At 49.4% G+C, this 20,245-nt stretch overlaps 1 protein-coding gene across 11 annotated transcripts in view; it reads right to left on the bottom strand.

Annotated features, from left to right (window-relative positions):
- Positions 1 to 813: 813 nt before the first annotated feature.
- The window catches only part of SLC8A3 (solute carrier family 8 member A3), a 115,577-nt gene continuing 96,145 nt past the window's right edge, over positions 814 to 20,245 (bottom strand). For 6 of the 11 annotated variants that reach the window (XM_057420070.1, XM_057420074.1, XM_057420072.1 and 3 more), the window contains 5 exons: positions 12,533 to 12,550; positions 4,117 to 4,241; positions 3,481 to 3,580; positions 1,916 to 2,191; positions 814 to 1,631 (listed from right to left, as the gene is read on the bottom strand). In XM_057420070.1, coding sequence (XP_057276053.1) covers positions 1,255 to 1,631; positions 1,916 to 2,191; positions 3,481 to 3,580; positions 4,117 to 4,241; positions 12,533 to 12,550 — 896 coding nt within the window. In that variant the 3' untranslated portion in view covers positions 814 to 1,254. The remainder of the gene's footprint in view (positions 1,632 to 1,915; positions 2,192 to 3,480; positions 3,581 to 4,116; positions 4,242 to 12,532; positions 12,551 to 20,245) is intronic. The other 5 variants (XM_057420077.1, XM_057420078.1, XM_057420081.1 and 2 more) reach the window with 2 other exon arrangements.

Raw genomic sequence — 20,245 nt, 5'->3', positions numbered from 1 at the left:
GAGAAGTCCTGACACAGGTGGCAGTTTTTAAGCCCATGCCTTTCAATGGCCTCAAGACCACCAGCGAGATGAGGGTGCTGTGAAAACCGGGGTACTAAAGGAGTGAAAGGACAGCCACACCACAGCTCGGGCAGGCTGGTGCTGGGAACACATGGGCACACTGTCCAGGTGTTCCTGAATTCATTTCCACCTCTGAGCAGAAGGACTGCGCAGCGAACCCACCGCCACCACCATTCCAAGGAGCTGGTGCTGCTTTCCTTGGACACCTCTCTCCTTGAAGGGGAGGCTATTCCTGGGTAGCCATTTATTTCTCTATCAGTTGAAAATGAACATAATTTTTCTCTCCCTGCAATATCACAAGCTAGAAGTTAATTATACAAAGAGAAATGCCATAGTCAAAATATACATGGTACGTATTATATTAGAGGGCTGGGGGGGGGGGGGGGAGGGAGGGGTGTCCTCCTTTTTTCTTAGCCCAGGCAGGTGATTGAGATGCTACATGCTCCAGCCTTTGTCACTAAATGTGTGTCTGTGTGTCTCTGTATTAAAAATATATCAGTCTTGTGATGTTCTTGGAAAGAAATGGAAGGCGGCAGGGGAGGGAATGGGCAATAGTGAAAAAGTTCTTTGACTGTGTCATATTCTTGTGTGGCTTCAGAAAATACACATGTTCAATTCCAGCACTGACGGCAGCTCAAAGGTTCAGAGTTTAAATTTTTAACATTTTTCTGTTTAAGTAGTAAAAAAGGGAAAAAAAATGAACTCGAGCAGAGGCTCCCCCCAAACTGAAAAGCAACGAGCAAATGGAAAGAGAAAAAACCCACAAATTCCTCATCAGACTTCTGCAATTCCCAACTAGTGAAAATAAGAAAACATCTCCTTACAGCAGAGGTGTGCTTGGGAGGAAAGGAGACAAGCCCCTGTGGGGAGGTGGCCTTCAGAGATGGCTGAGGCTAGGTCATCTCACTGAGCGGGGTCAGTGGCTGGGTTTATTGTGGTTTGTTTTATTTCAACACTTGCCATTGTTGCTTCCTTTCCTTTTGTATCATTTTGGGTGGGTTTTGTCTGTTTGGTTGTTCTTTCACGTTGTGATGGGTTTGCCCTTCTTGGCACCCAGCTGTGTGACCGCCTGGGCAGTGGCAGCCTTCGACGGGCAGCCGTCGCCTCCCATGAAACCATGCTTCCAGGACCGGTGTCCAGTGAGGTAATGGAGGAGGGGTGTCCCTCCCCCTGGAGGCACCGTCCTTCCACTGCCTAAAACCCCTTGATGTAGCAATAGGCCTCCAGGGTGGCGAAGAGGATGTACAGCAGCCAGAGGCTGACGAAGAGAAATGTCGTGGCCAGCTTGCACCCCCGGGGGCCACCCAGCTCCCCCCCGAGGTGGGGCCGCCGGCGGTAGAGGAGGACACTGATGCAGATGAAGGCGAAGATGGTGAAGAGGGTGACAGAGAAGGCCAGGGTGCCCGCTGACACCTGGAACTCCTGCCCCTGCGACGCCCAGTAGATTGCTGCCACTGACCATGCTAGCCCGATGCCCAAGAAGACGTTGACAGCATTGCTGCCTGTGACGTTGGTGATGGAGGCATCGGCATACAGATCCTGAATGGCTGCGGCTTTGCTGGCGAACGTGTCTGCGGTTGGGGGAGGAGGGAAGGAGAAATCACTGGGGGTCCAACAGGATAAACGGTCAACCCTTCATGTCTGGGACACAGACCTCTCCTGATGCACAGCCCGCCTCCTGGGTCCAAGGACCCCATGTTGCCACCAAGCGGGGCACAGACCTTGCCTTGGGACAGGGCTTTGTAGAGCCCCTTCCAGCCTGAACCCCATCCCATAACAGAGCTGCTCCCCTGCATGCAGGAGAGCCACCAGAGGACTTTCCTTGCACCCCATCCCCTGCCCGCGGCCACCCCACCTGGTACAGAAGTGCCAAAGGCGACAAAGATGACGGCAGTCACTGAGTCCTTGAGGCCAATGGTGCAGCCGAAGTGGGAGGCGAGGTCACCGATGACAGCTGTGAGCATGCCAATGATGAGGATGGAGACAATGAAGCAGGCCCAGCCGTTGCAGTACTCAGTGGGGGGCACGCAGGCAAACAGCACCTTCCAGAAGACGGTCAGGAAGTGCATCACATAGTCAAAGCAGGATGGCAGGCGCTCCTCACCAGACTCATCCTCATCCTCATCACCTGCTGCAAACAACATGGAAGAAGAGGTCCAGCACACATGATGGGGCAGGTCAAGATTACAGCCCCCCACCCCAGGGCTCTAGGGATGCTGCCCTCATGGGGCAAGGTGGCATGGTGCCAGCCATGGCAGTGGACTCAGGGCATAGCAGGTCCCTCAGTGATGGGTGAGGCTTGTTAAGAGGGGTGCCTCCCAGAACACCTCAGAACCTGCAGGGCAGGGGAGAGGCACAGGGATGTATTGTACCCACAAAGGGACAGCCCTGTCCCCATCCACAGGACGTTGCATAGGAATTAGTTAACCTGTGGAGGTCACTGCTGAGGGGCACCATGAAATTATTGTTGTCCAATAACTTTATGCCAATATCAGCCCAAAATACTTATTTCTGGGGGGTGAAAACCAGCAGAAAGCTATGGAATTGGGAAACTGGAGAGACCTCTTGGTCTTCCTGCTCCACAGCACGGGCTGGTCACCAGCAGTGCCCCAGCAAGAAATTTCGCATCTCTGTGAGGGATCAGCAGCAGTGTTGCAGGCTCTTGGAGGAGTCTCCTTCTTAGCCTGGGGCAAGGTCATCCCCAAGGATGGAGGCATTGCCAGTCTTTGTGCTGATACAGGATAATGGAAGAGAAAGCAGGAAGGGAACACAGGGCAGATGGCAAGGGGAGGAGAGAGACATGAGAAGAGAGAAGCAGGCCTGGGAAAAAACATGGACCTGCCTATAATGTCTGCTCCACAGCTGCATGGCTCTGGAAGGGGTGAGCTCTCCCAGGCTCCCTGGACAACAGCTGGCAGGTCTCTGGGCTTTTCCCTCCACCAGCAGCTGCCTCATGGGAAAGTATTTCCTATCCGCATGTGGTAACCCTCTCCACTCCCAGAGACTCTACTGGCCACAGCAGACAGGACATCTTCCACCAGCAGGAGCTACCTGAACAGGACAACACGAGGCAGGAGCCAGGAGCCCAGTCAGGATGAGAATATGCTGCCTATACACAGCCCTTCAGACCACCGAAGCAGCAGGAGCACCACCAGCAAACGTAAAGTCTTTGAAAACTGGCCTTCTGGATGTCTCTGTGCCCAGAGATGGATCTCCTGAGCTCCTGGCTAATGCATCTGCAAAAGTCCAGTATACTTGGAGCAGAAAAGCTCTTTGAACTGGCTTTGCTGACAGCCACAACACACACAACAGCTGAGCATCACTGACCAGGCAGATCCTGTCTCCTCAGCCTAGACAGATCTCACCTCAGGCTGAATGAACCCTACAGATGCTGGTGTGGGTTTTCTGATGTCCCCTCACCTGCGCTGACGGTAATGGCCTCCATGAACTGGTCCCTCCAGGAATGTGTCCCTACAACCAAAGCCAGGTTTGTCTTCTTAATCAGCTTGTCCACAGTGTTCTGTTGGGGAAAGAAAGATGCACAGCAATAAACCAGCTGCTAGCCAGCAAAGCTGATCTTGCAGTCCTCGGTGGTCTCACAGACCCTTCCCAAACCGTGGAAGTGCCACAAGTACTCTCCTACCAGACAGCTGAGGCCGTGACTGGAGTTGGACCCACCTTCTCCCTGGACAGGCTGACTCAAACCTCACCAGTTTGCCACCCCTTAATCCTTCCTCACCAGTTTGCCACCCCTTAATCCTTATGAGGCTCCTTACCTCACCCCTGCCTCACCAGAGACAGCTTTGTTCCTGCACTCTCCTGCACGCTGGCTGCTTCTGCTTCCAGCAGGGGTCCCTTGTCTTCCTCCCGTCACCTCTCCTGTCACCAGCTACTTTCCCGGCATTTCTTGTAGGTTTCCCCTACCCTTTATTCCATCACATACTCCCTTTCCTCTTCCAGCATCCCTTCCCTGCCTCCTCAGTCCTGATCTCCATGGCTGCTCTTCAGTGCCACATAGCTTTCACCTCCTGGAGGACCTCTAGGACAACTACTGACCTTGAACTCGTAGGACTCCTCAATGATGACCTCTAGTTTGGGATGCTCGCCGAGTATTGGCTTGCCCATCTCTGCAATCCTCTTGGCTTCCTCCTCTTCAACTGTCAGCTTCCTCTCAGCCACCTCTGTGAAAGCAAGGTCAACACAACTTTAGACAGCAGCTCTGGAGCATCGGGGCACCATGGAGGCTTGTCTGCAGTGCCTGAGCATGGGCTTCTGCAGCCCCTTCACAGCTTGCCAAACTCACACAGCAATATGGGGGCAGTGGTGGGGTGTTGGACCACAGAAATAAAGGGCCAAGAGTTTGGAATCTCAGTCACCAAAACCATACACAGCATAGTTTTAATTTATTAAAAAGAAACCCAAATAGCTGTTTCTCTAGCCTGCATTGGTGCTTTTGGATGGCGTACACCCTCCCAACAACCCTGCAGCAGCCACATCTTTGGGGAGACCAAGGTACAAATTCATTCTGCCATTTGGCACAGTTGTCCTTTAAGACAGCTTTAATGCCCTGGCTTCTTTCCTGATTCCAGGATCTTTTTATTCCCCTTTGATTAGATCACTATCGGCACCCTGTGCCACTCAGTGCTTGATCTAACATTCAGACAGACACACACAGTCACAACCACAAGAGCACATTCCTAATGAACAATGAACAGGAAGAATTCAGGAAGCAAGTGGGGATTTTCTTTCATATCACTGCATGTTTAGTTTCTTCTGGAGGAAACTAAACCAGGACTCCAAGTCAGCAGCATGCCGAGATGGCCCTGTGTCAGGCCCATCTTGCTGCTGCCCCAGCAAACCCAGCCTAGGGAGGTTCTGGTTGTGTGGACAGGAAGGAGCCCCCCAGCTATCATGAAGGGTGTCCTGGCACTGTCCCCAGCCCCAACCTAGGTCTGCTTTCCCATACACCCAAGCACAGGCACATGCAACGGTCTCTCTGAAAAGCCTTGACATCCCAAGAAAGAAGCTAGATTTCCCAGATTTGCTTTCCTGTGCCTGACCAGTCAGGGTATATGGAGCTGCAACACGGGACCCAGCTGAGCCTGAGAGCAGAAGCTGCAGCTCTCCAGAATGTGGGGAGTGGAGTATCCAGAGGCAGAGCATCTTCTTGTGGCTAAGCAGAGGTCAGATGTTACCCAAGGTTTACTGTAGAGGTTACAAACACCCCAGGTAATGCCTAAGATGGGATGAATCCCTTGTGGGCTCCAACAGACCTCATACTCCACACTAGATATCACAGAAATTATGAAGTTCCAGTGAAATCCAGTTAAAAACTCTGCCTTCTCTCCATCAGTCCAGCTAGATTGATTGCAAAAACTGTAAGCCTTGCCTGCAGAGTTTATAAGATATAGAACTCCTGTGGCAGGTGACATTATTATAGCCATCACAGAAGCAGAAACCGCTGCATCCATCATTTGAAATCAATGACTTACATCAAAACCATCACTGCCTAGCTCAATGACAGTGTACTTCGGATTTAGGAATCCCAAGTTTACAAAAAAATGATAGATAGGGGAGCACAGCACCTGGAGGAGAAGAAGACAGGCAATGCAGGATGCTGAGGGATGTGGGACAACTGCAGGTAAAGTCAAGCAAGCACAGAGGGGAGGAGGCAGCTGAGCTGGAGAAGTGCAGAAACAGGGTGAACTTGGACAAAATGGCCTGCCTTATGCTACACTCAGAGGTATGAAATGATGGTTATCAAGATTCACTTGGGCAGGTAGTTAGATGAAATCTGCATCTCTTTTTCCAAGACAGAGATTGACAAAGTCCAGTCTCTGCCTCTACCTGGAAGTGTATGAAGATGACAAGCTGTACCCATCATTGACAGTGCCAGTGTTAGCACATATAGCACATACGTGCTTGCTGAGCTGCCTGAGCTTCCCCATAACCTGTAGCTCAGGGGAGGGAGATACCCTCAGCGCTGCAAGGCCCAGCTTGGCAGGTGAGCTGAGCACATGTTGACGTGTGCTGACAGCACTGAGCTGAGCTAAAGCAGCCAGCCCAGCAGGGCTGCAGAGCCCAGATGTGGTGATGGCCTGGCTCACCACTGCCTGAGCTGGGAAGTAACTGCATCTGGAAAGCTGCTGTCACAGCTGGCGGCTCAGTCCCCTGGGCTCTCGCCCACTGGCTGCAGTTGTCTGGATTCAGAGGAGCCGTCCTGAAAACGGAATATCAGGCAGAATTTCCTCAGCTTAACAACTCCAGGAGAGCCGGTGCAACAAAACCTCAGTCCCTATTTCAACTGATCTGACAAAAACCTTTGGCATGGTAAGACAACATGGAGCCTCATGTAAATATTAACTATCTAGGCAAGGCTGAGCTGCAGGCAGGTCTGTAAGCACACACAGTGCAGAAAGCTTTCTCCTCACTGTAGGCAGAGGTATCCAACACAGCTTTACTCCAGAATCTGGCATCTCACTCGTGCTGGTTTATGTACCTGTGCCAGGCAGGACATCACACGACTTGAAACCCTCCTCTGTGGAGGAAGGTCTCCTGCATCTCTTATTACTGTGACCAGGTCCAAGGCTGTTAGCCATGCTGCATGGGAAGGCCTGCAGGATGTTCAGCTGCTAGCAGGTGGTTTTGTTGTCTCTGCAAGCCACATACATATCAGCTACTGATTTGATGAGCATGGCAATCACTTGCCAGGCAGCTCTTAGAGTAAATTAAGTAATACATCCATGTCCAAGAATGGATAGATTGCTCTTGCAGCCTGAGGCTGGATGCATCATGAGTATGGGCCCAGGCACTGCACCAAAGTGAAGGTGCTGGCACTTACCACAGCACTGAAGGGCGGTGGGACTCGTGCTATTTCAGAGAGCACCTTGCCAGCAGAATAAGCACCACCAGAGGTACCTTTAAGCCCTAAATAGGCCACTTGTGGTGAAGGGACAAGCTGATCAGCCTGCTGACAGCATATCCACCGAGACATGAATAATGGAGACCCTGCTGTCACCAAGCAGCTCTTCTGCAGCAAATACAGTGAACTGGGGCACAGAGAGAAGACACACAATTGCCCAAGAAGCCACGTCAAGGATGTCCTATGGGGGCAGCTGACTGAATGCCACTGCCAGGCTACACCTTTCAAAGTCAGCAGCAAACCACAGGAGAACAGGCATAGGCAGAGCGTTCAAATGGGTACCTTGGGGAAATGTTAATAGAGGAAGCTTGCAGATAAAGCAAAACTGAGGTAATTCCTTCATGCCCCATTGAAAAGAAGTCACAAAAACCTAACAAACTTCACAGGTGCATATAAAAATATTTAATCTGCCATTGTATTTTCACTGAGCCTCTCTCCTAACGTAGGAGATAAACAGATTAAGGCTCACGTCAGTATTGTGCTCAAGCACTCATGCAAGTGAGATGTAGGTGCCAAATACCAGGCTAATGATGGTCCTCTGAAATTAAGGCAGTGGTATTTGTGGCAGGAAGGACAAGCTCAGGAGCCCAGTTGACCAATCTCTTGCCCCAGCCTATATTCACCCTACAGTTAAGGGGGAGACCTAAGCACCTCCAAAGAGCAGTACAAAGCACCTACATGAATCAACCACTTCTCCCCACCTACCTTTTAGGACACCTGAGCACTCTGTAGCAAGAAGCAACGCCAACCTCTGCAAAACACTAAACCCAAATCAGAATCTGCTCCAGGCTTGCTCGATCTATCTGTTTCGATGGGATGCTGAGGACTGAGTTGAGCCCCATATGTGCAGACACAACAGCTGATAGGGAATCAACTCTTGTAACATCTCAGTGGCAGGGCACACTCCCGATGCTCCTGCCTTTCAGGGAAGAACTTCAGCCAGCATCCACATGCACTAGCCTGCCTTTGGAGCCACAGGAGGCCACTTCAGCAAGCGTGGGGCATGCTCTCACATCGTGTATGGTAGCCACAGGGCCCCACCTCCTGAGGGACCAGGTGGTAGGGCCAGGGACTCGGAGGGCTCTTCCAGGAAGCAGGGATAGGTCCTTGGTGAGGTGTGTCACCCTCCCCCCCCAGTGCAGTAGCCTGTAAAGGACACTACCAAGGGCTGTGATAAATAAAACACAAGGGGAGGGGAGAGACAGATTTTTATATTCGGAAGGTCAAGTCTGTCAAGGTGAATGCTGCCAAGCTGCAGCTTAATTATTAACTAGCCTGATTTCTGTTTGTATCAGCATCAGTACCTGCTTTTCAACGCAGATTACACCCCAGGAACTTGGGTTGACAGGATTCCGTGCTAATTAAGCCTGATAAGGTCTGGCTATGCCCAGCAAGAACAAGAGCTTGCCAGGACATTCTGGGCTGCTGCCACTTCCTCCCCGGGAAGGGGAAAGTGGTGAGAGAGGGGTCCCCTACATCCCACCTACTCTGGCATATAGGTGTGTGCTATCAGTAAGTGCTAACAACCTATCAGGGCTACAGGAGCACACACAGGGCTGCTGTGCCAGGTGCTACACCAAGGTACTCTGCTCCTCATGCCAGGGAGCCCACAGGTTAGAAGAGATGCTATAAGCAGGGGAGACAACATCTGGTAGGATCAAAGGCTGGGTGGGAGGAATGAGAACGAAGTCTGCTTTGGGCCAGGCTGTAGCAACGGCCACAGCTGACTCTAGCACCTACCTGCAGGAGGCAAGCAGAGGGTTTTGGTTAAACCACTCTGTGTCCTCACTTTGCTTCTATCAGGGTCAGTTCAGACCCTTAAAACTGGGACAGATGAGGGGGCCAGCAGCCCCCAGTTACAGTCCTACCACTGCCAGGCAGCGCTGGGCACATCCCTGCTATGCTCACTGCTCAGCTCTCTCAACAGCACAATGACTTACACAGCGCAATGACTTACACTTGCAGCGCCATCCAGAGAATTGATCTGAAGCCGTTTTCAAAGTGCTTTCAGACCTACACATCATAGGCAGTTTCTTGGGCTTGAAATGCTGTAAGCAGATCTCCTCCTCCTTTTATTTCTCCCAGGAGAATGGAGAGCACTGAGCAGCATTCCCACATCATGCATTGCTCCTGCAGGGTACTTACTACATGGATGCTCGCCTGTTCAACCTCCTTCAGACCAGAGGGACCAAATTGGAACTGGACATTGCATGTGGCCTCCAGGACACATCATATATCAAAGTTAGATAACGTGGCCACTGCACCCTTTGAGCTGAAACAGGCAATGGGAAGTCCCTGTAACATCATCAGAGAGGTAGATACCCATCACCTAGGCAGTGCTGCAAGAATGCCAGCCACAGACCAGTTTGTATTTCCTGTCACTTGCTAAATAAATCGGATTAAAACCAGCAATATATTCATTGAAGATTGCTATGAGAGCCATTTCACACCCCTCAATCTCCATCCATTTCTAGAGAGAGCATGTATCTGCGTGAAGGTCACCCCTTCTGGGGACTGAGCTGCTAGGAAGAAATTAAAACAACAATTAAAATGGGAACTTTTTGTTGCTGCTCAATAAAATATAATCCTGGTAAACAAAGTAAGCAGTGAGCATGAATGAGTTCCTCTCTCCAGAGCGCTGTCAAGCTGTCAGTCACAACTATGGAAGACTGCTGGCTAAAAGACATTCTGGCTTTTGAGGTTAGCATATGGATATGCCCTTTGCTGAAACACATGCGCATGCACAAGCACTGCCAGCTTGGGCTGCTTTCTAAAAAGGGACGAATCTGCTTACTTAGCCCCGAAAGCTATTTTTGAGACATGATACATCCACTAAACATGCCCCAGCATCCTTAAAGCTAACTGGGAAATGCTGCACACTCATGAGAGGGAGGCTAAGGCACAGGGCTGGAAACTGCACATTATTCCACCACTGGCTCTGCCTTGAAATTGCTGTTGACACAACCATCCCCAACGGGCTAGTCAACTGGCATCACTGCTCCCCAGCCTTTCCCACTGTGGACCCAGCGGTTTTAATACAGAAATGAAGAAACATATTTAGAGATACTTTCTTTGATGTGTGTGAATACATGGAAATGGAAGTAGAGCAGCATCTACCATTTAGGTAATTCCTCATTGCTTTAAAGATGTGGACTTCCTGAGCCCAAGAACTTGCAAGCAAAGACTCTACTCGGACTTTCAGTGACTTTTGCAAAGGTTGGGAAGACCACCAGAGCAGCTTGTTCACTGCTGGCAATAGCAGGGACAACTGGAGCAGCTATGGATTTTGGTATCAAATATTTCCCTGTATAAAGAATATACAGAGAGATCATTGCCAATGACAAAACAAAAGGTTATGCAACAGAGGAGTTAAAAAACCCAAACAGGTTTGACTCTCAAGTCATTCCACAGCCATTCAATACCACTGTGGTTCTCTGCAGTCCCAGCAGCAGATACTGGACACTTGGCCGACCAAGGCTTTCAAAAGCTTTGCACAGCCTTGCAAGTCTGGCTTGGAGAGCCTGTTTGGAAGAAGCAAATACTGAGCTGAACCTGTGCCAAAGGTACTCCCCTGCCCAGTTACTTTGCCTTGTGCGAAATTCATAGCCCTCTTTCCCAGGGAGGGTTCTACAAGGCAGGGGCGCAGAGCCAAGCTCTCCCATTTACCTCCGAATAAGGGCTTCTGGGACAAGAGGGGCATTTTCACTTGGGCTTGTTCACTGGTGCACCCCAGGGCTTCTGCCAAGGAGATGGAGCCACTGCAATGACCTGGGCCTGAGCCACTTGTGGCCCTGTGGGGGCTGCAGAAGAGGTGCCATGGGAGGGTGAATGCCCCAGGGCTGCAGAGGAGAGCCAGGGCACCCAGCATTCCCAGGGACACAGCCCTGGGGAAAAGGGACACTGCCTGGGAAAAGCTGTGGGAGCAAGGGGACGAGGAGCAGGACTGACAGATGATGCAGGGGTTTTTACCCAGATTCCTGTGTGCCTGTGTAATCTAAATCTAACATGACACAGACTAAACGAGGACATCACTTCTCTCCCCGCTGATTAGCTGTGATTGCTGCTGAGTGACACTCGCTCCAGCACGTGCCTCTGTGGCCAGCGAGTTCTGCTCACTGGCCGGCTGCTGGCTTGAAGCAGGAGCCAGGGCCAGCACCATGAGCTCAAACTTCAGGCCAAGCACACACTGCATGAACAGAGGGCACACCAGGGCAACCCAGCAAAGGGGGCACCCCAGGGATCCTCCTCCCAGAAAGGACAGAAGTTTTTCTTTATTAACTGGAAAGTCCATAGCTGGTGACCAAGTCCTCCAATAAGAGCTGCCAAAAGCAATCAGGGTTGGATCACAACAGAGGGAAGAAAGGTATGTTATTGTAATAGAAATTATTTGATTTCTGGGGTTCTGATCAAATTAGGCAGCTACTGAATTAAAGCAATGAAATTACTGGGAAGGAGGCTGTGCTCAACTTATCTCCAGTCCTCCCAGACCTGAAGAAGTAACAAAAGAAAATGTCCACAGTTCCAGTAAGTTCTCTGTAAACACCCTAAGCTGGTATTTGGGGAGCTGGGGATTTCTGCCTGCCACTAGCAATTTCCTAATTAGCCCAATATCCAGTGGGTTCAGACCATTCCCTGCACAGCAGATTTGGCATCCTCCAAAAACAAGCAGAGACTGAAGCTAGGGTGGCAGATGCTGTTCCTCTGATTTGCAGCACAGCTCAGGCATGATGAACGCTTTGGGTTCCAGCTCTGTTTGCAAACCTGTCAGACTCAAGCTCCTCTCTGCACCCTGCTGCATGCCCTTATCTTTTGACAAATGTTTCTTTAGTGCAAATTCAACTGTAATCGTATCAGGAATTGAAGGAATAAGAAAAATACAGTTGGCATACATCGCACTGCAGTGGGATCAAGGGAGACTGGCGTAACTGGGATTTCAGGCAAGGAAGGGGAGACTCAGTATAAATGCATGTAAAATCTTGCCACAGGGAGAGATGAAGAGTGCAGAACCAGAGCTGAGGGTGAGGAGGGAAATGATGCTGGTGCTTGTCATGCCCTGGCAGCACTGCCCTGTCGCTGGTCACACTCCTGGGATCCCCATGGATGGGAGTTGGGGAGCACGTGGGCGTATGCACTAAGGGGTGACACATGGCTTAATCCTCTATGGGAAGGGGACACCGTCACAGCCCTGCACCCTTGCCCACCCCAAGCAACACCATCCTGCACCCCAGCAGAAAAGCACAACCCAAGCCCCAGAGCTGCCCAAGGAGGGGGTGGAGTCATGGCCCCAGACCAGCCAGAGCTCCATGATCTGCTTTGCAACCCTGCCTGGGTCATTTCCTAAAGCCACAGGGAAGAATCTGGAATATGGGAAATACTCTTAGATGTCAATCAATCACTGTCATTTCTTAATGCATTGCTCTTAACTAGTTCCTGCTGGACACAAATACCGTGAGCTGGGATTGTCTACAAATCAAACACAAACACAGGGGCTGACCAAAGGGGACAAAAATAGAGCCAGAGCAGGCAAAGGAAAGGAGAAAAAGCACTTACCTTGGGTGAGCAGCAAGGCTGTAGGGAGAGAAGAAAATAAGACAGGGAAAGAGAATAAAAGAGGGAATAAGTTAATATCCAGGGGGAAAAAGCTGTTTTGCAGATGATCGCTGTCAGTGAACAATGGACATGGTGCAAGGCAGCGTGTGAGCTCACTGGGGCTGCATGTTGGGCACAGGCTGGGGAGCAGACGCTGCAGCAGTGAGATGGGGAGGAGGCTTGTGAGCACCAGGGTGCTGGCCCCCAAAGTCACACACACCCCCTAAGTGAAGGCAGAGGGATGGGATGCACGTGGGGATTAGCGAGGAGAGGAAGGGAAGAAGGGGAGGGGAGTGGTTATGCTTGCCATCGGGCCCAACACAACCCAAATTGATCTGAAGGCATAGAGCAGGCCCCAGCTCAGCCAGAAGTACGTGGCTGTGGTGGGGCTTGGCACAGTTGGGGAGCCCTGGTAAACCAGAGGATGACTGAGAAGAGAGGGCAGCCAGGCGCTACTGGCAGCTCACTGCAAAGACCATCATCAGAGGAAGGTGTTGATAAAATGGGCGCTGGCCTCCAGCGTGGAACAGGGCGTTCCCCAGGATGCCCTAGCTCACCTATGTTTATGCCACACACACAGGTACCAGTCCCAGAGGGTCAGGGGGAGAATAGGCACACATCACTGCTTTGAGTCTTCCTGGCTGTCTTTGCTCTGTTGCTGGCCTGCCCGACAGTGCTGCATGTGCTGTGCAACCGTAATCGCAGCAGGATGCAACTGCCACCCAGGAAATGTGACCACATGGTCCCGTGAGTTAGGGAGGAAGGAAGGAGAATAGGCAAAGGTCCTTGCAAGGGATGGACCTTACCCTGAATTTCCACACCGGCACAGTCCAGCCCGCCAGCTGCCTTGGGCAGTGACCTCCTGGCCCTCCCCTGCCTTGATTTCTCCATTCCTCAGAGCTGTCACAGAAACCCAACTGGCTGGATTTTTCTTAGGCGTTGCCCCTAGAAAGCCACAGCCTCCATCCCAGTCTCTAACTAACTACAGAAGGGTCTGTTGAGGAAAAAGTACCAAACTTCTTTAAGAGGTGCCATGCACCAGCTCTGTGCCTTACTTCTGACTTTTACCTGTCTTTCAAACAGCAAACTAGTCCCTAAAGAGTTGGTTGTGTGCAATCACCGTCTTGTAATTAGTAACACTATCATGCACTTCTAGTCTCAGAAGCTTAAAACTGTAGAAAGACTGAGTCAGTATTAACAGCCTCATTTGACAGATAGTAAAGCAAGAAAAGAGAGGCTAAAGGGAACATTTTGCAAACTCAGAAATGGGCTGGAGTCCAAAAGAGCTCATTTTCCCAGACTTGCCAGTTCAGGCCTCTGAAAAGCAGGCACTTTTATACAGATACACCTAACTGTATCTGTGCTGTTTGAAAGTGATTTCCTAAGCGATTTGTCAAAGGTTGCACAGCACATCAGCAGCAGAGCTGGGGAAATTCCAACTTCCCTGCTCCATTGAGCAGCATCCAGGAGCGGAGATTTTCTTCCAGCCTGTGGAAATGCATTGGCTTTGTCAAGATCTTCATCCATCTATCCACCTCCCTAGCTGGAAATACCGTGGGCAGTCCGGGAAGTCTGCCTTGCACAGATGGCAGATGGAGGTGCAGTGAAAAGGGAAGGGACAATGAAGAGGCTCCTTGCCGAGTATCCTTTCTATTTCAGGGTCGCTTCCTTTGGCGAGTCCAAAACTTTTGGGAGAACCATTCACGGGTGTGTTCTGCAGCATGTACAGTGCCACAGAGCCATAAGAAGCAATAGGATGCTTGCTCTGTCCTCCACACGGTTGTGCCTGGAAGTCTGCTCCAGGTTTGTCACTTCCCCTTGTGGCATGAGTCTCCTTCTAGCTCTATCCTGCTGCAGCTCTATGCTGTCCTGTGGCTTCCTCACTATTCTGTGGTCTTCTGGTTCTCCAGACAATGTAGGGAAATTTAATTTGCCTTTTGCAATTACAGGCATTAGTACAACGGGTCGAATTGGTGTTCAAATTTAATATAATGAATTATTACTGGGCCCCTAAGCTACTGTGGTTATTAAAAAAAATGTATCATTGGTTTCTCATGTTCTTTAAAACCATTATTCTAGTGCTCTGGGATTTGATTTTATTTTTTCCCTCATTTGCTTTTCAGCCTGCAAAAGAACTATTTTTCTCATTTTCACTTATGATACATGAATATTTGAAGAAGCCTATAAACCTATGAACGAAACATCAAGAATACAGATGCAGAAAGCCAAGGGATTATTTTATCTTTATATTTCTGTGTGAATGCTGTGCATGCAAGCAAGAAAATGATTTTCCAGACAAAAAATTTCTTCCTGCACATACATCTGCTGATGTGTCCTTAGCTCTGACCTGTAATATTTCTCCGATCTGTAATGTTTCCTGTAGTCCATATCAGGATGCTGTACCTGTACCAGTCCTGCTGACAGTCCCCGTGCTGTTCCCATCCCACAAGCCTCCCTCCGCTTCCCCTCAGCCTGGGCTGTGCTCCTCTATCCCTCCCCAGGGCACCTCTCCCGCTCCTGCACTCCTGCTCTGCATGACACACTTCCTGTGGGGCTAAGCCAGGCCACCTCATTGCTGTTGTCATCTCAGGTAGTTCCAAAGGCTTGACATGCATAGTCTTACAGGGAGCTGCTAAAATTAGTTCCACAATCAAATCCAAAATAGCAGTTCCAAGTATCCCTTACCTAATCCTTGCATGACATGAATGCAGACAAACCTGCATACCCACAGACAAGGTAGATGGCACTGACTCTCTCAGAAGACCCAAAGCCTTCATCTCTGGTTCCCAGTTTCATCCTTTACTGGGATTTCTCTGCCCTGCAGGCCTGGTTTTCACCAGGTGAAGCCAAAATTGCATGCACAAACTCTGCTTCCCCTACTACCCCTGGGACTGGCGAATTTAGACCTGAACTTAGCTACTAAAAGCTATTTACTAATAAAATATTTCATCTGCATGTTTTCAGTGTACTTTGGAGCCATATCCTGCTCTGACACCTGCACTGGTGTGTGTTAAGGGGCTGAATTGCCTCCTGCTTTAACTCTACCAAAACCAAAGAAGGTTGAACCAAGAGGAACCAGGCTTGGGAAGGGAGCAGAACAGCCATTGGGGGCAATCCTGTAGTTTACAGCAACCCAGTGTGCTAAATGTGTATCTCAGCCTTTTTCATAAATACCTTTTTTCTGCTGTTTACCTTGCAGAGATTTGACCATGCATGCACTGCATGCTTTATTCTGGATTAATTCTTCATTAACATAAATCTTTTCTAATCATTATCCCTAAAGGCTCCAGGAAGCCAATGAGTAATCAGTGGATCCTTGTTAAAGGCCTGGAATTTACAGAGTGAGGCTGAAATGAGGAAGAGGAGGCTGGATTTTGATGAGACCCTCAGTGACACAGCAGGGCGGTCACAGGCAGCCAAAGGCAAGGAGAATACATTGCTTACACTTTGCACACACCCAAAGGAGCTCAGTGACCAAGCAAACTGTGGGCTCAGTTCCCCAGAGAGGTAAGGTTCCCCCATCTTCCAGACGTAACTGTCCACAGGCTCTGCCTCCACTCACTGAGGTGAGCAAACCATTTCCCTAATGGACTGTGAAGAGCTATAAACATGGTTTTTATAGGCTAAACAACACAGAGATTTTGCAGCATTAACCTTAATGCTGTTATTATTGCAGACTCCAAGAGACTCTTCTCCATCAGGAGAATCAGCAGAGTTCAGCTTAATCATAGAGCTGTAAGCAAATTATTAAACCTTCGGGAAGGAGGTAACAGCAGTCTGACATTTCTTTGCTATTCCCATCAGCAGCTGATGGAAGAAGGAAAATGCTAAGAAGCATCTGCCCACATTTCAGAAAACTGCAGCGCATGTGCTCATGTATCGATGCTGCTTAACTTTTACAGGCACTGACCTTTGTACCAAGTCACATCATTCCATCAATATTTGATACAGATAACTTGCTGGATCAATCCAAGCTAGGAATCTTTCTTCATCTGCAGTTTAATCCTCACTCTGTGACTCCTAGCCACATCCTTCCTCTGGAGCACAACACCTTCCCATCAGGGGTGCTGAGACTGTGTTAAAAGGAGCTGTGTTGCAAGATATGTCCAGAGCAGTTGATTCGTGCTAGGAGGGCTGAGAGGACTTCAGACAAAATCTTCTCAAGCCAGGTCATGCCAGCAAGCTGTTCAACAGTGCTCACCAGCCATCTGTGCTCCAGTTTCCAGTGAAGTGGTATCTTGTGGGAGACATGCTTTCTGAAGCAAAATTTTGCATGAAGGATGTTGGTCCCTTTTACAAAGCACAACCATCAAGACTCAGCCTTCATGCACCAGCTCTGAGGTTGAACTGTCCACTGCTGTGCTGTGAGCTGAATTCTCATGAGCAGATGCCCAATTACCCTCATGAAACATAATTTTCCAATTTTTCACTATTGTCTGAAATCGAGTGAAATCTTCCGAAGTAGACCCACTTGCCATTCAGGCTTCATCAACACTAAGGTTAATCCCCGTTTAAGCAGCAGACTGAATTTACCCAGGTAAAGCAAAGCAAATTTTTCTCCTGTAATCCAGGACTGAAGAAAAAGTGTGAGAGCTGAAGTGTGAAGAAAATATGTCTCAAAAATCCTGCTGGGCTGACAGCAGCAAAATCCTCGTTCTGAGTTGTGAGCTGACACAATACCAAAGCTGCCATGAGAGCAAGAGTCAAACCAACAGGCAATGTCTTGTCATAAAGGAAAAGACTCATTTCACTGCAGGAGCACTTTTAAAAGGTGCTGGAAAAAGGATGGCCAGGAAGGTGGCTCAGGGTGCTGGGAGCTTCCAAAGCTCCGCAGTGCTCAGGAGACAGGGATTCAGTTTATGTGAATGCACATACGGAGGAAAGGTGAGACAAGAAGGATTCAGAGATTAATTTCTTAGAAATGGAGAAAACAAAACCATCAGTAAATCTGGGAGATGGCCAGGAGGATACAGAAAAGAAACATCTGCCATCTTTGCCAAGCAAAGAATACGAGTCTCTGATTTCTTTTTACTCATTCACTTCAATATAACAAGCTTGCAGCAAGCACCATCTTTGCCAGGGCTCTTTGCATCTGATATGCTGCTACCAAGTCAGTATTGGTCTTCATCACAGACTGGGCTGGCAAGATACCCATCTCAGATCTATTCTCATCTCTTTGAATTATTGGAGCACATCAACAAAAAGAGCTGCTGAAGTAAAACTACTTGATGTGATTTGTTCGGGTGATCAGAAAGGCTTTGAAAAACTCCAGCTGCAAAAAGCAGTTGGTGAAAAAGAATAAATGAGCTGCAAGACAAAGTTTGGTATTGTAGGTGTAGCACTTATATAACAGCAGTGAGTGGTCTGGTCTCCTTATGGCAAGGTTTAACAACCAAATGCCCCAAGGCTCAAAACAGCACAGCACTAATATAACTGGGGGTAAATAGCGAGGAGCAGCATCTGCAGATGGTGCAAGATGTGTCAATGGAAAGGCTGTACCAGTGGCTGTTACATGTCGTGCAAGTACTGAGCAACATGAAGACAGGAATTCATGTTTGAACCACCACATCCACCTTTCTGGGTAGAGATGTTTTTTTCTTCTGGTAAGGCGCTAACAGGTGAAAACAGCAAGAGCAAGAGCATGAATTAATGCTGAGCTCTGGCCCTCACAGAGACTTTCCTGGAGATACAGTCTTCTGCCCCACAGCTTTTGTCAGGGACAAGGAAATGTTCCCTTGACTGGAGGTGCGTGCTTTTTATCGGCATGTGCATGGAGCAGCACAGTCAGCAATGCGAGCCATATGGTAGCAAACCCTCCTCTTGCCTGGATCTTCTTCTACTGTGTGTCTATCAGAAACCACTGCCACTGCAGCCAGCAGCAGCGTGGTACCCTCAGGGACAGCACACTGGATTTGAATAACACTGGGCTCAGGACCAAGTTCTGCATCTCAAAATAAACCACCCAAACTGTGCTCCTGGCTGGTTTGAAAAGCACCCATCTACTCATCCCTCCCTTCAGCTCTGCCTTCCTTTCAGGGCATTACATTTCATCGCTGATTTCATCACTGCTACCTCACTTGTATCCTTAAGATAAGCTAGCAGCTTCCCCCTGCATGCGGAGGTCCTGGGGCAAGAGCAGGCCCTTTGCACAAACCTATGGTAGTACAAGCATGACTGTGATGGACTGGCTGCATCTGCATGCCCCAGATTGTAGATTACTTCCAAACATGACAGTCAGCTGAGGTGCCCAACACTACCCTGCTCCCAACAGGGGCCAAAAGAGCAGTTTTGAGAAGAGCTGTCTGAGAACATCCAATACTCCTACAGGAACAGGCTAAGTGCAGCGTAACAACAGAACAACAACACACCATCAAGAAAATCACATCTTTTGTGGTGTTGGAAACAAATGAGTGGGTAGCTGAAACCCAGAGAGACTCTTCATCAGAAGTAACCTAGCCTGAACCTCCCAGAGGAGGCAAAAGCTGTGCTTTGCCCTTGCCACGAGTTGCTTGGGGTCCATTCACCACTGCAGCAAACCCAAGGGAAGTCCCAGCTAGGCACCTGTGTTTTGGGCTGTTTCCTCCATTTGTGGGTGCGGGACAATGGCAGTACCCGCACACCAAGGTGGTTGCTCTGACCTTCCAGCCTGCAGGCTGTTTCAGTTGCATTCATGCTTTGCAATAAATAAACCATCTGGAATCTGCCCCTGCAATGGTGTGATGACAGCAAAACACATGTGTAGCAGTCAGCATGAGCATCCCTTCCCAGCACTGTATGTCAGGCTGCATGCTTCCTGATTGCATCCCAGCCTGCTGCCTCTCCGCCGGGAGCCAGCTGCTCTCATGTGCACCCCGTGAAGATGCTGGCGACAGCAGCTGCTCTCGATCACTCTTGATGGGAGTCTCGCATAGTTCCTTATTCTTCACCCCAGGCACAAGGTATGCTTGTTGGAGATGCCATGACATGCAGCACTACAGAGCTGGGGATCTTTCCAGATGCCCTGCAATTGGTGCAGCGACTGTGCCACCTTGTGCCAGCAACATTTACAAATGCGTTCTAATCTCCTGCCTCGGATTTTAATCCCACAGTGCTCTCACTCTGACTTTTCTCTTATGAGGCCAACCAGGGCTCTGCATCTCCTCTTCAGCATGGTCCTTTACTTCCTCCCAGTAAATAGGGTCCATCCGAGGGTGCACCCTGACCATTGGTGGTTGAAGCTCCTAGCCTGCGGGCTCTGTGCTGCAGATCATTCGGTCCAGCTCTCATTTCCACTCTGCCTGTTGCAAATCAGGAAGTTCCACTGACTCCAGCTGATGCTGGTGTAAATGAGAGACACACAATACAGCAATCTGGCTGTACTAATAAAAACAAGGACATCTTACAACTGAACCATGTTAGGAGCTATTTGGATTTTTTTCAAATATGTGTTTTTATTCAGCCAGATGCAACATGGCCTATATGGGAAAAAGAAGTACAGGATTTCAGGGTTGGAAACTTTGACCTAGGTCTGAACACTTTTCTGACAGATTCAAAGAGCTTAATCTCCTTAAACTCACAAGAAAACATCCAAGTGTAATATGGGTATAGTGAGCAGATTCTTCACAGAAGCTGTGGCATAACATACAGTTCTGTCATCTGACAAAGAAAAGTAGGAAAATGACTAGAGGCTACAAG

Source organism: Pezoporus wallicus, unplaced genomic scaffold (assembly GCF_028554395.1).
Source record: "Pezoporus wallicus isolate ANWC-B61680 ecotype Strahan unplaced genomic scaffold, APGP_CSIRO_Pwel_v1 contig_5418, whole genome shotgun sequence".
NCBI lineage: Eukaryota > Metazoa > Chordata > Aves > Psittaciformes > Psittacidae > Pezoporus > Pezoporus wallicus.
This window is presented reverse-complemented; position numbering and strand designations above follow the sequence as displayed.